Source organism: Perca fluviatilis, chromosome 21 (assembly GCF_010015445.1).
Source record: "Perca fluviatilis chromosome 21, GENO_Pfluv_1.0, whole genome shotgun sequence".
NCBI classification, from domain to species: Eukaryota; Metazoa; Chordata; class Actinopteri; order Perciformes; family Percidae; genus Perca; species Perca fluviatilis.
In genome coordinates this window covers 22,082,211-22,098,212 of record NC_053132.1, presented here as the reverse complement: position 1 = coordinate 22,098,212, position 16,002 = coordinate 22,082,211, and the positions used below count along the sequence as shown (strand labels likewise).

The 16,002-nt window shown below is 31.7% G+C and overlaps 1 protein-coding gene and 1 long non-coding RNA gene across 6 annotated transcripts in view; one reads left to right on the top strand and one right to left on the bottom strand.

Moving 5' to 3' along the window:
• Nucleotides 1-1,089, bottom strand: part of LOC120551498 — a 37,833-nt gene extending 36,744 nt beyond the window's left edge. Inside the window, exon 1 of the long non-coding RNA XR_005637886.1 lies at nucleotides 990-1,089. This is a non-coding gene — a long non-coding RNA (uncharacterized LOC120551498). The remainder of the gene's footprint in view (nucleotides 1-989) is intronic.
• lrrc18b (leucine rich repeat containing 18b) overlaps nucleotides 1-16,002 on the top strand; it is a 44,927-nt gene that overhangs the window by 2,894 nt on the left and 26,031 nt on the right. For 2 of the 5 annotated variants that reach the window (XM_039788972.1, XM_039788974.1), the window contains exon 2: nucleotides 4,803-5,188. In XM_039788972.1, coding sequence (XP_039644906.1) covers nucleotides 4,931-5,188 — 258 coding nt within the window. In that variant the 5' untranslated portion in view covers nucleotides 4,803-4,930. Of the gene's footprint in view, nucleotides 1-687; nucleotides 880-3,843; nucleotides 4,180-4,802; nucleotides 5,189-16,002 lie in introns of those variants that run through there. The other 3 variants (XM_039788973.1, XM_039788971.1, XM_039788975.1) reach the window with 3 other exon arrangements.

Genomic DNA, 16,002 nt, shown 5'->3' with positions numbered 1-16,002 from the left:
CATGATTAAAATGCTGTATTAAGTAGATAGCAGTGGTTTGTATCATAAAGACGCTAAAGACAAAACAGTTTGGAACAAAAATAATTGTCTTCTTTCTTACTTTCTTTGCTTCTTTTTCTCCAAGTCTCTGTCACAAATGCTTACACACACACACACACACACACACACACACACACACACACACACACACACACACTGCTCACATTTCTAATCATTAGGTGTAATCTAAACTGACTCACTCAATTAGGTCAGCACCATTTCCTTCAGTGTGACCTGCATATCTCCTGACCTGTGTTTCACACTGCTGAGGGAAATGACTCAGGCTTATGGACCATATTATACTGTCGCCTGCTGTTTCAGAAGAATTGAAAATAAATACTGTAAATAAATAAATGAATAAATAAAACAAAATACTCCCACGCTAACAAAAGGGCAGTTCTGATCAAAAAGGGAGCAAGTAAATGGGTTTGGGTGTTGTCTGTAGGTTAACATTACAAAACCTGGCATTTTGCAGCTACTTTTCCCACAGTCTACTCTACCATGGCGACCAGCGATGTGTGCTCAGAACAGCTTATGGATCTGAAAGTTATCATCCCTTAAATCATATATTAGTCCGTAAATTGTGTGCAAGGTTGAAATTGCAGGCTAGCAAATGCTCTGTTTTAGGTTCACTTCCTGTATTTGGGGCAGATCGTGTTCTCACCTGAAGCAAACCGAACTCTAGTTCACTTGGAAGCGAACCGAGACCCCCGTTTTCAAGCGGACCAGAGTTTGTTTGTTTGATCCGCACCAAAGTTCGGAAGAGCTTTCACACCAGCCCGAACGAACCGGACCATCAGACCGAACGCTCCAGGGTTAGTGTTAAACGGACCAAACGAGGTAGGTGTGAACGTAACCTAAGCAAACTTTAGTGGCATGCAGAGCTTTATAGAGGCTTTTCTCTGTACCTCAACTTTAAAAACATAAAAAGACACACAAAGTGGGCTCACCTGGTTTTATGCAGCAGGGAGCCTCTGCTAACCTGATGAGAAATCGTTTGGGAAAGGGCAGGCGCTTTCATAAAAATGCTTGTGATTGGATGAATCATCTGTCTATCACGTAGACATATCACATTGTGTTTTAGAACGAACAGTGGCGGCGGCCGTCGCACACACCTAAACCACGCCCGTAGCTCCTAACTAGGGCTCTCGATTAATTGATACTTCGTCTTGTTCTGTCCCAACTCAAAGATATTCAGTTTACTGTCTTAGAGAAGTGTAGAAACTAGAAAATATTCACATTGAAGAAGCTGGAATCAGAGAATTTAACATGTAACAGTTGACAACTAATCGATTAAGCTCTACTCCTCCACCGGATGCCGATTTGGGTCGGTAACCTCCTAATTTGGACACAAATGCATTACTTAAAGCCTGACAAGATAGATTTTCGTGTGATATGTGATCCCGTGATTCTTGCGCGATGTCGTGAGAATACTGCCGTAAAAAAGCTTCTTCTGCACAACCTAAAAAAAAAAGGCCTGTGCATGCTTAATCAGTACACATGAGCTGCTGTAAATTATTTTAGTATTAACACCTGTGCTTTTCCTCGTCTGTACCGTGTCACCGTATCGGTCAGTGTATCCCATGAAAAGAAGGCATGCAGACCATTGAACATTGTTCTCTGTTTGGCCAATCCCAATGTTTTGGAGTACAATGACAGTGGTGTTATTTCTAATAACATTGTGCATCTCTAAAGCCTCTTTCGTTCTTTGTCAGTGTGCCTGTCCGTGTCGTATGTTTATCTTGACATCATGCACCTGATACCACTTCCTGGTAAACCTGTCAACACTCAGGTTCACATGAACAGTGTAATCTGAATAAGAATTTATCAGAATATAGCCAGGGCCTGGTTACATGATTCCCAGCACTGTTTTACATCACAAACATCACGTTCATAATTTTCCTAAACAACAGTAAGACATTTTGGTAACACCTTACTTGAAGGAATCTACATAAGAGTGACATGACACTGTCATGACACATAAACCCTAAACGTAACTCTAACCCTAATGACAAAAACCGAATGACACTAGATGACAGAAGCGATATGTCATAAACGTTTATGACTTGTTTATAATGTTTATGACACGTTTGTGACAGTGTCATGTCACTCTTATGTAGATACCTTCAAGTAAAGTGTAAGTGACATTTTGTTGACGAGATGCTTCACCTTGCAGCTAAGAGATGTCTGATTGGGTGCTGTACTGATTTCAAGGTAGAGTGACTAGGACTGGGATTTGTACAGAGACAGCACGGCCTAGTGGTAGGTTGGAGGTACTGTAACTGTCTGGCATTCACAGCGAGTGGAAATTTAGACAGCTGAGTATTGTCTGAGGTGTGACTGCAGTATGTGATACATTATACTTACTGCTTACAGAAGTGTGTGTGTGTGTGTGTGTTTAAGAGAGAGAGAGAGAGAGAGAGAGAGAGAGAGAGAGGGGTAACTGTCTGACTGTATCATATAGAGCTCAACAGTGACCGCCCACTTTTTTTAACGGCTCTGTTTTTCCAGAAGTGTTTTTCCCCATTCAGTTGTTTCATTGACAATTAAAAATTGCTTATATAAAGAGTTGTAAGCCTGGAACCAAGGCAACCAGCTACAAGATTATTCGCAAATACAAAAACATTTGATTCGGCGCAAAAAAAACACATTTTGAAAACGGCAAGGTACAAGACTGTGTAGAGAAACTATCATAGACTTGAATGGTAGAAGCTTGAGCTAGCCGTTCGCGGGTACAGTAAACGATTCCCTGTTAACAACGAATCGCTATTACGCTTAGGATTGTGGGTAGTGTAGTTTTTCTCCATAAGATTGCGAATAAAACATGTTTCTCTTAATACAAGTTTGATTTCTGATCTCTAGATAATAGAGATCAGAAATCAAATAATTTCTAGAGAAAATTTCTAGATATTTTTGTCACTGGATGAAAAACATATTTTTTTATGTTTTTACGGAAAAAAAAGATTTATCTATCTATGATTGAATGTTCTTGAAACTAAATTATAGCCTATATTTCCAAATAACTAATTTAGCAGTGTTTTATCACCATAAACAAGCATTCAAAAATGAGATAGAAATTTCACACAAAGTGATTGAGCATTAAGGACTTTTTGAATGAAATATAATTGGGAAAAAAAATCCAGTTTTGCTGCATTTACAGACATGAAACAAGAAATGGCCTTTGCAGTCGTCAGAGATTTTTCTTACATTACATTTATTTCTAATAAGCAGTATATATACGACCAATTTAGGAAGGGGAATCTCTACATATGCTGCAGCAGAGACTCACAATTTACACATTGTACTTTATTACTACATACATTTCCTTGTTTTAGAAAATTGTTTTCAATGTCACTAGAATGTTGACTGCAATATCTCTCATAACTTTCAATTAAGTAATTGTGACTGGGAAAAGCCAATACAAAGTAATGTGTAGGGCTGACTTACATGCAAATATTCTTGGACTTGAATTGCATTAGAGTTCATGTTTTGCGATGAGGTGAAAAAAAAAAAGAAAACATAAATAACCAGGACACAAAATCCACAGATTTAATTTTTTTTATTTGAAACAGAATAATCCTATCTATGGTTATTCTGTATAGGTGTTATAGTTTGTAAACCATTTTATGACAAAGAAACTTGTTGATTTCTTGTCAGCACTATTGAGTTAGCTTCCTTTGATCCAGCAAATATATACTGTCCTGTATATTGTATATATTGGAACATTTTTAAAAGATCACCGTACGTGATTTTCAAAAGACCACTGTTGCTAGCATCTATTAGCAACAGTTGCCGTGATCTTTTAAAAATGTTCCAAATAACACAGACCAAAAGAACAAAGTCCTGCTTAAGCTGGTCACAGCCATAAAGTCAACCGAGAGCAAACAGCAGTTGCCTGGGAACAAGGAGAAACAAATCCAATGTCTCGCAAAGTGAGTCTGTCTGAGGGACAGCTACTGCACAACATGTCAGCTTTTTCCCTGATCCAAGATCTGTACGGTTCATATTTACAAATCTCTTCGGGTAGCATCTTGATGCAAAGTGAAATTCTCAGGCTGGAGAAATAAATGAGAGGCCCTTTTTTGTCTTTTCCCTGTTACTCATTGTGCTGGATCCAAGGACGCTGACTCAATAGTACTGGTAAGAAATCAAAGAGTTTCTTTATCATGAAATGATTTGCAAGAAATAACCCTAGCACCCAACCACTGACTTTAACTTTTATTCTGAAACACTTTCTTTTTTATTTTTATTTTGATGCAATTGAATCCCACTTGTATTTAGTTGTCAGTCACTCCTCTCAGAGCTGCAAAGATTAATTGATTAGTTGTCAACTATTAAATTAATAGGCAACTCTATTGAGTCTGTTTTACGGAAACAAATGTCAATATTCTCTGATTTCCGCTTCTTAAATGTGAAAATGTTCTAGTTTCTTCACTCCTCTGAGACGGTAAACTGAAAACCTTTAGTAGTGGACCAAACAAGACATTTGAGGCCGTCATATTGGGCTTTGGGAAACTGCTCGAAATGCGTCACCATTTTTCCTTCGAGAAAATAACCAAGAGATTTATTCATCGCCAATAAAAATGATTGTTAGTTGCAGCTCTAAATCTTCAAAAGAGTATTGTTCTTAACGTTTTCTACAGACAATAACAAACTGTAAATACACTTGAGCGAAGCACCTGCAAAGTGTAAGTTAATTTGCTTTGTCATGGAACAATTGAGTAATGATGAAAGGTAAAACTCCCCCTTGTCTTCTGTTTCAGCCGGCTGGACTGTGTTGGGTAACATAATCTTTCAGACCGTTTCCTACCGTCAACTCCTCTGTCACGGCGCATTCCTGAATCCTGTTAACTGTGGTCCCCTTCACTGTCCTGTGACTCCCTGCAGCAGAATGGCCAAGGGAAAGAAAACCAAACCGGCTAAAAGTAAGACCATCACCTTGAAAGAGGCTGAGAACTGCGTGGAGCTGACTCTGGAAGGTGTGCGTCGTCTGAAGCTCGGTTTCAAGGAACTCGCCGCGGTGCCGAAGTGCATCCAGAAGCTGTGTGAAATGGATGAGCTGGACCTGAGCAGGAACCTGATTGCAAAGGTCCCGGACTTTATTGGCAATTTCATGAAAATCCGCGTTTTGGATCTGCACAGCAATTATGTGGGTATGACACAATATTTTGGGACACATGCTTCAAAAGGCATCTTTGGTTTGATTAACTGACTGTATCGATACATGTATAGTATGGCGCCGAAGAAGCTTTGGCGGGTCTAAGAAAATAACCCCTGTGATGTCATCAGGGTTATACTTGGGCATGGAGGCTATTGATACAGATTTATAATCAAAAGTCTGAGCTGCCCCATAAGGCAACAATACCTAAATTATAGAAGAAGACTGTTGTCAAAGACTCTCACTTTTTTCGACATACTATAATATGACTTATTTGTGACTTTTTTCAACATACTATACTATAACTTTTTATGACTTTTTTTCGACATATACATACTATACTATGCCTTTTTTGTCACTTTTTTCAACATACTATACTATGACTTTTTTATGACTTTTTTTGATATGCAATAGTATGACTTGTTCTTCAGCTCATCCTGTTAGAAAACTGGTTGGGATGTCTAAGGTTGGGAGTTTGATTCCCATCAGAAGGTAATTATGTTTTTAGTAAGATTACCTGAGGAAAGTCACACTACACTGACTTTTTTCGACATACTACGCTATGATTTTTTCGACATACTTTACTATGACTTTTTTTGACATACTATTTAATAATATAGTATAGACTTTTTTCATGATATATTTCAACATGAAATATTATGACTTGCTCTTTAGCTCAGTCTGTAAGAAAACTGGTTGGGGAGTCTAAGGTTGGGAGTTTGATGAGGTCATGAGGTAATAATTTTTTTTTATTAAGATTACCTGAGGAAAGTCACTACACTTAATTTTTTCGACATATTATACTATGACTTTTTCATGATTTTTTGGACATATTATACTATGAATTTTTATGATTTTTTGGACATATTATACTATGAATTTTTATGATTTTTTGGACATGCTATACTATGACTTTTTTCCGACATGCTATACTGTGACTTTTTTATGGCTTTTTTCGACAAAGAATAATGTGACTTATTCTCTAGCTCAGTCTGTTAGAAAACTGTTTGGGGTGTCTGTGGTTGGGAGTTTAATTCCCATCGTGAGGTGGTCATTTTTTTTATGAAGATTACCTGAAGAAAGTCACACTACACTTAATTTTTTCAACATGCTATACTATGACTCTTTTGACATACTATACTATGACATTTTTATAACTTTTTTCGACATAGAATTGTATGACTTGTACTTAAGCTCAGTCTGTTAGAAAACTGGTTTGAGTCTCTAAAGTTGGCAGTTTGATTCCCATAATGTGGTGATTATTTTTTTTAGTAAGATTACCTGAGGAAAGTCACACTACACTTAATTTTTTCGACATACTATACTATTACTTTTTATGACTTTTTTTGACATACTATACTATGACTCTTTCAACATACTATGCTATGATGTTTTATGACTTTTTTCGACATAAACTTGTATGTATTGTTCTGTAGCTCAGTCTGTTAGAAAACTGATTGAGTTGTGGAAGGTTGTCAGTTTGATTTGCATAACTGGGTAATTATTTATTTACTAAGATTACCCGAGGAAAGTCACTTGCAATTAATTTTTTCCAGATATACTATGACGTTTTCATGTTTTGGACATACTATAATAAGACTTTTTATGATTTTTTTTGACATACTATGTTATGACTTTTTTTAAAGCTCATCCTGGTTGGGATGTCGAAGGTTGGGAGTTTGATTCCCATCATTAGATAATTATGTTTTTAGTTAGATTACCTGAGGAAAGTCAAACTACACTGAATTTTTTCGCCATACTATACTAAGACTATTTTCGACATACTATACTATGACTTTTTTATGTTTTTTTCAACATACTATACTATATTTTCATGACTTTTGGCAACAAACCATACAATGACTTTTTCAAGACTTTTTTCGACATAAAATTGCATGGTTTATTCTATAGCTCATCCTGTTAGGAAACTGGTTTGGGTATCCAAGGTTTTGAGTTTGATTCCCATCATGAGATAATTATTATTTTTTAGTAAGATTACCTGAGGAAAGTCACACTACACTGACTTTTTTCGCCATACTATACTATAACCTTTTTCGACATACTATAATATGACTTTTTAGGATTTTTTCGACATACTATACTATGACTTTTTTCGACATACTTTACTATGACGTTTTTATGATTTTTTCGACATACTATACTATGACTTTCTTCGATATACTATACCATGACTTTTTTCGACATACTATACTATGACTCTTTCGACATACTATACTATGACCTTTTTCGACATACTATAATATGACTTTTTTAGGATTTTTTCAACATACTATACTATGACTTTTTCATGACTTTTTTCGACGTATTATACTATGACCTTTTTCGACATACTATACTATGACTTTTTTCGACATACTATACTATGACTTTTTTATGAATTATTTCGACATTCGATTGCATGATTTGTTCTATAGCTCATCCTGTTAAGAAACTGGTTTGGGTATCCAAGGTTGTGAGTTTGATTCCCATCATTACTATTTTTTAGTAAGATTACCTGAGGAAAGTCACACTACACTGACTTTTTTCGACATACTATACTATGACGTTTTTATGATTTTTTCGACATACTATACTATAACCTTTTTCGATATACTATACTATGCCGTTTTTATGATTTTTTTAGACATACTATACTATGACTTTTTTCGATATACTATACTATGACTTTTTCATGACTCTTTTCGACATGCTATACTATGACCTTTTTCGATATAATATACTATGACTTTTTTATTACTTTTTTCGCCATACTATAGTATGACTTTTTTAGGATTTTTTCGACATACTATACTATGACTTTCATGACTTTTTTCGCCATACTATACTACGACTTTTTTCAATATACTATACTATGACTTTTTTCGACATACTATACTACGACGTTTTTATGATTTTTTCAATATACTATACTATGACTTTTTCGACATACTATACTATGACCTTTTTCAACATACTATAATATGACTTTTTTAGGATTTTTTCGACATACTATACTATGACTTTTTTCGACATACTATACTATGACGTTTTTATGATTTTTTCGACATACTATACTATGACTTTCTTCGACATACTATACTATGACTTTTTTCGACATACTATACCATGACTTTTTTATAAATTATTTCGACATACAATTGCATGATTTGTTCTATAGCTCATCCTGTTAGGAAACTGGTTTGGGTGTCCAAAGTTGTGTGTTTGATTCCCATCATTACTATTTTTTAGTAAGATTACCTGAGGAAAGTCACACTACACTGACTTTTTTCAACATACTATACTATTACCTTTTTAACATTTTTTACGATATACTATATTGACTTTTTCGACATACTATACTATGACGTTTTTATGATTTTTCGACATACTATACTATAACCTTTTTCGATATACTATACTATGGCCTTTTTATGGATTTTTTAGACCTAGTATACTATGACTTTTTCGATATACTATACTATGACTTTTTTATTACTTTTTTCGCCATACTATAGTATGACTTTTTTCAATATACTATACTATGACTTTTTTCGACATACTATACTATGACCTTTTTCGACATACTATAATATGACTTTTTTAGGATTTTTTCGACATACTATACTATGACTTTTTTATGATTTTTTCGACATACTATACTATGACTCTTTCGACATACTATACTATGACTCTTTCAACATACTATACTATGACCTTTTTCGACATACTATACTATGACTTTTTATGAATTATTTAGACATAAAATTGCATTATTTGTTCTATAGCTCATCCTGTTAGGAAACTGGTTTGGGTGTTCAAGGTTGTGAGTTTGTTTCCCATCATGAGATAATTACTATTTTTTTAGTAAGATTACCTGAGGAAAGTCACACTACACTTAATTCATAAAAAAGTCGACATACTATAATATAACCTTTTTCGACATACTATACTATGACGTTTTTATGATTTTTTCGACATACTATACTATGACTTTTTTCGACATACTATACTATGACTTTTTTATGATTTTTTCGACATACTATACTATAACCTTTTTCGACATACTATACTATGACGTTTTTATGATTTTTTCAACATACTATACTATGACTTTTTTTGACATACTATACTATGACGTTTTTATGATTTTTTCGACATACTATACTATGAGTCTTTCAACATACTATACTATGACCTTTTTCGACATACTATAATATGACTTTTTTAGGATTTTTTTTGACATACTATAATTTGACTTTTTTCGACATACTATACTATGACTTTTTTCGACATACTATACTATGACTTTTTATGATTTTTTCAACATACTATACTATGACTTTTTATGATTTTTTCAACATACTATACTATGACTTTTTTCGACATACTATACTATGACTTTTTATGATTTTTTCGACATACTATACTATGACTTTTTTATGATCTTTTCGACATACTATACTATGACTCTTTCAACATACTATACTATGACTCTTTCAACATACTATACTATGACCTTTTTCGACATACTATAATATGACGTTTTTATGATTTTTTCGACATACTATACTATGACGTTTTTATGATTTTTTCGACATACTATACTATGACGTTTTTATGATTTTTTTCGACATACTATACTATAACCTTTTTCGACATACTATACTATGACGTTTTTATGATTTTTTCAACATACTATACTATGACTTTTTTCGACATACTATACTATGACGTTTTTATGATTTTTTCGACATACTATACTATATCCTTTTTCAACATACTATACTATGACGTTTTTATGATATTTTCAACATACTATACTATGACTTTTTTCAACATACTATACTATGACTTTTTTATGAATTATTTCGACATATAGTGCATGATTTGTTCTATAGCTCATCTTAGGAAACTAGTTTGGGTGTTCAAGGTTGTGAGTTTGATTCCCATCATGAGATAATTACTATTTTTTTAGTAAGATTACCTGAGGAAAGTCACACTACACTGACTTTTTTCGACATACTATACCATGACTTTTTTCGACATACTATACTATGACGTTTTTATGATTTTTTCGACATACTATACTATGACTTTTTATGATTTTTTCGACATACTATACTATGACTTTTTTCGACATACTATACTATGACGTTTTTATGATTTTTTCGACATACTATACTATAACCTTTTTCGATATACTATCCTATGACGTTTTTATTTCGATATACTATACTATGACTTTTTTATTACTTTTTTCGCCATACTATACTATGACTTTCATGACTTTTTTTCGCCATACTATACTATGACTTTTTTTCAATATACTATACTATGACTTTTTTCGACATACTATACTATGACCTTTTATGCTATACTATGAACTTTCATGCTTTTTCGACATATTATACTATGACCTTTTTCGACATACTATACTATCACTTTTTTTATAAATTATTTACGACATATATTGCATGATTTGTTCTATAAGCTCATCCTGTTAAGGAAACTGGTTTGGGTGTCCAAGGTTGTGAGTTTGATTCCCATCTAAATCATTACTGTTTCTTAGTAAGATTACCTGAGGGAAAGTCACACTACACGACTTTTCGACATACTATACCATAACTTTTTATGATTTTTCGACATACTATACTATGGACGTTTTTATGATTTATTCGACATACTATACTATAACCTTTTTTGACATACTATACTATGACGTTTTTATGATCTTTTCTATACTTATACTATGACTTTTTTTAGATTTTTCGACATACTATACTATGATGTTTTTATGATTTTTTCGGCATACTATACTATGACTTTTTATGATTTTTTCGACATACTATACTATGACTTTTATGATTTTTTTAGACATACTATGACGTTTTATGATTTTTCAACATACTATACTATGACTTTTTTCAACATACTATACCATGACTTTTTAATGATTTTTTCAACATACTATACTATAACCTTTTTTGACATACTATACTATGGGCTTTTTTATGATTTTTTTGACATACTATACTATGACTTTCTTCGACATACTATACTATGACTTTTTTCGACATACTATACCATGACGTTTTTATAAATTATTTCGACATACAATTGCATGATTTGTTCTATAGCTCATCCTGTTAGGAAACTGGTTTTGGGTGTCCAAAGGGTTGTGTGTTTGATTCCCATCATAAACTATTTTTTAAGTAAGATTACCTGAGGAAAGTCACACTACACTGACTTTTTTCAACATACTATACTATTACCTTTTTATGATTTTTTCGACATACTATATTAGACTTTTTTCGACATACTATACTATGACGTTTTTATGATTTTTCGACATACTATACTATAACCTTTTTTTTCGATATACTATACTATGACGTTTTATGATTTTTTTAGACATATATACTATGCCGACTTTTTCGATGCTTAATACTATGACTTTTTATTACTTTTTCGCCATACTATAGTATGACTTTTTTCAATATACTATACTATGACTTTTTTCGACATACTATACTATGACCTTTTTCGACATACTATAATATGACTTTTTAGGATTTTTCGACATACTATACTATGACTTTTTAAGCGCTATACTATACTACGACTTTTTTCAATATACTATACTATGACTTTTTTCGACATACTATACTATGACCTTTTTTCGACATACTATAATAGACTTTTTTAGGATTTTTTCGACATACTATACTATGACTTTTTATGATTTTTCGACATACTATACTATGACTCTTTCGACATACTATACTATGACTCTTTCAACATACTATACTATGACCTTTTTCAGACATACTATACTATGACTTTTTATGAATTATTTGGACATAAAATTGCATTATTTGTTCTATAGCTCATCCTGTTAGGAAACTGGTTTGGGTGTTCAAGGTTGTGAGTTTGTTTCCCATCATGAGATAATTACTATTTTTTAGTAAGATTACCTGAGGAAAGTCACACTACACTTAATTCATAAAAAGTCGACATACTATAATATAAACCTTTTTCGACATACCATACTATGGACGTTTTTTTAGTTTTCGACATACTATACTATGACTTTTTTCGACATACTATGCACTACTTTTTATGATTTTTCGACATACTATACTATAACCTTTTTCGACGATACTATACTATGACGTTTTTATGATTTTCAACATACTATACTATGACTTTTTTGACATACTATACTATGACGTTTTATGATTTTTTCATTACTATACTATGAGTCTTTCAACATACTAACTACGACCTTTTTTCGACATACTATAATATGACTTTTTAGGATTTTTTTGACATACTATAATTTGACTTTTTCGACATACTATACTATGACTTTTTTCGACATACTATACTATGACTTTTTATGATTTTTCAACATACTATACTATGACTTTTTATGATTTTTTCAACATACTATACTATGACTTTTTTGACATACTATACTAGACTTTTTATGATTTTTTCGACATACTATACTATGACTTTTTTATGATCTTTTCGACATACTATACTATACTCTTTCAACATACTATACTATGACTCTTTCAACATACTATACTATGACCTTTTTCGACATACTATAATGTGAGCGTTTTTATGATTTTTTTCCGACATACTATACTATGACGTTTTTATGATTTTTCGACATACTATACTATGACGTTTTTTGATTTTTTCGACATACTATACTATAACTTTTTCGACATACTATACTATGACGTTTTTATGATTTTTCAACATACTATACTATGACTTTTTTCGACATACTATACTATGACGTTTTTATATTTTTTAGACATACTATACTATGTCCTTTTTCAACATACTATACTATGACGTTTTGAATATTTTCAACATACTATACTATGACTTTTTTCAACATACTATACTATGACTTTTTTATGAATTATTTCGACATGTAGTGCATGATTTGTTCTATAGCTCATCTTAGGAAACTAGTTTGGGTGTTCAAGGTTGTGAGTTTGATTCCCATCATGAGATAATTACTATTTTTTTAGTAAGATTACCTGAGGAAAGTCACACTACACTGACTTTTTTCGACATACTATACCATGACTTTTTTCGACATACTATACTATGACATTTTATGATTTTTTCGACATACTATACTATGACTTTTTATGATTTTTTCGACATACTATACTATGACTTTTTTCGACATACTATACTATGACGTTTTTATGATTTTTTCGACATACTATACTATAACCTTTTTCGATATACTATCCTATGACGTTTTTATTTCGATATACTATACCATGACTTTTTTATTACTTTTTTCGCCATACTATACGACGGCATGATTTGTTCTATAGCTCATCCTGTTAGGAAACTGGTTTGGGTGTCCAAGGTTGTGTGTTTGATTCCCATCAAAACTATTTTTTAGTAAAGATTACCTGAGGAAAGTCACACTACACTGACTTTTTTCAACATACTATACTATTACCTTTTTATGATTTTTTCGACATACTATATTATGACTTTTTTCGACATACTATACTATGACGTTTTTATGATTTTTTCGACATACTATACTATAACCTTTTTCGATATACTATACTATGACGTTTTTATGATTTTTTTAGACATAGTATACTATGACTTTTTTCGATATACTATACTATGACTTTTTTATTACTTTTTTCGCCATACTATAGTATGACTTTTTTCAATATACTATACTATGACTTTTTTCGACATACTATACTATGACCTTTTTCGACATACTATAATATGACTTTTTTAGGATTTTTTCGACATACTATACTATGACTTTTTTCGCCATACTATACTATGACTTTTTTCAATATACTATACTATGACTTTTTTCGACATACTATACTATGACCTTTTTCGACATACTATAATATGACTTTTTTAGGATTTTTTCGACATACTATACTATGACTTTTTTATGATTTTTTCGACATACTATACTATGACTCTTTCGACATACTATACTATGACTCTTTCAACATACTATACTATGACCTTTTTCGACATACTATACTATGACTTTTTATGAATTATTTAGACATAAAATTGCATTATTTGTTCTATAGCTCATCCTGTTAGGAAACTGGTTTGGGTGTTCAAGGTTGTGAGTTTGTTTCCCATCATGAGATAATTACTATTTTTTTAGTAAGATTACCTGAGGAAAGTCACACTACACTTAATTCATAAAAAAGTCGACATACTATAATATAACCTTTTTCGACATACTATACTATGACGTTTTTATGATTTTTTCGACATACTATACTATGACTTTTTTCGACATACTATACTATGACTTTTTTATGATTTTTTCGACATACTATACTATAACCTTTTTCGACATACTATACTATGACGTTTTTATGATTTTTTCAACATACTATACTATGACTTTTTTTGACATACTATACTATGACGTTTTTATGATTTTTTCGACATACTATACTATGAGTCTTTCAACATACTATACTATGACCTTTTTCGACATACTATAATATGACTTTTTTAGGATTTTTTTTGACATACTATAATTTGACTTTTTTCGACATACTATACTATGACTTTTTTCGACATACTATACTATGACTTTTTATGATTTTTTCAACATACTATACTATGACTTTTTATGATTTTTTTTCAACATACTATACTATGACTTTTTTCGACATACTATACTATGACTTTTTATGATTTTTCGGACATACTATACTATGACTTTTTTATGATCTTTTCGACATACTATACTATGACTCTTTCAACATACTATACTATGACTCTTTCAACATACTATACTATGACCTTTTTCGACATACTATAATATGACGTTTTTATGATTTTTTCGACATACTATACTATGACGTTTTTATGATTTTTTCGACATACTATACTATGACGTTTTTATGATTTTTTTCGACATACTATACTATAACCTTTTTCGACATACTATACTATGACGTTTTTATGATTTTTCAACATACTATACTATGACTTTTTTCGACATACTATACTATGACGTTTTTATGATTTTTTCGACATACTATACTATATCCTTTTTCAACATACTATACTATGACGTTTTTATGATATTTTCAACATACTATACTATGACTTTTTTCAACATACTATACTATGACTTTTTTATGAATTATTTCGACATATAGTGCATGATTTGTTCTATAGCTCATCTTAGGAAACTAGTTTGGGTGTTCAAGGTTGTGAGTTTGATTCCCATCATGAGATAATTACTATTTTTTTAGTAAGATTACCTGAGGAAAGTCACACTACACTGACTTTTTTCGACATACTATACCATGACTTTTTTCGACATACTATACTATGACATTTTATGATTTTTTCGACATACTATACTATGACTTTTTATGATTTTTTCGACATACTATACTATGACTTTTTTCGACATACTATACTATGACGTTTTTATGATTTTTTCGACATACTATACTATAACCTTTTTCGATATACTATCCTATGACGTTTTTATTTCGATATACTATACTATGACTTTTTTATTACTTTTTTCGCCATACTATACTATGACTTTCATGACTTTTTTCGCCATACTATACTATGACTTTTTTCAATATACTATACTATGACTTTTTTCGACATACTATACTATGACCTTTTTCGACATACTATACTATGACTTTTTCATGACTTTTTTCGACATATTATACTATGACCTTTTTCGACATACTATACTATCACTTTTTTTATAAATTATTTCGACA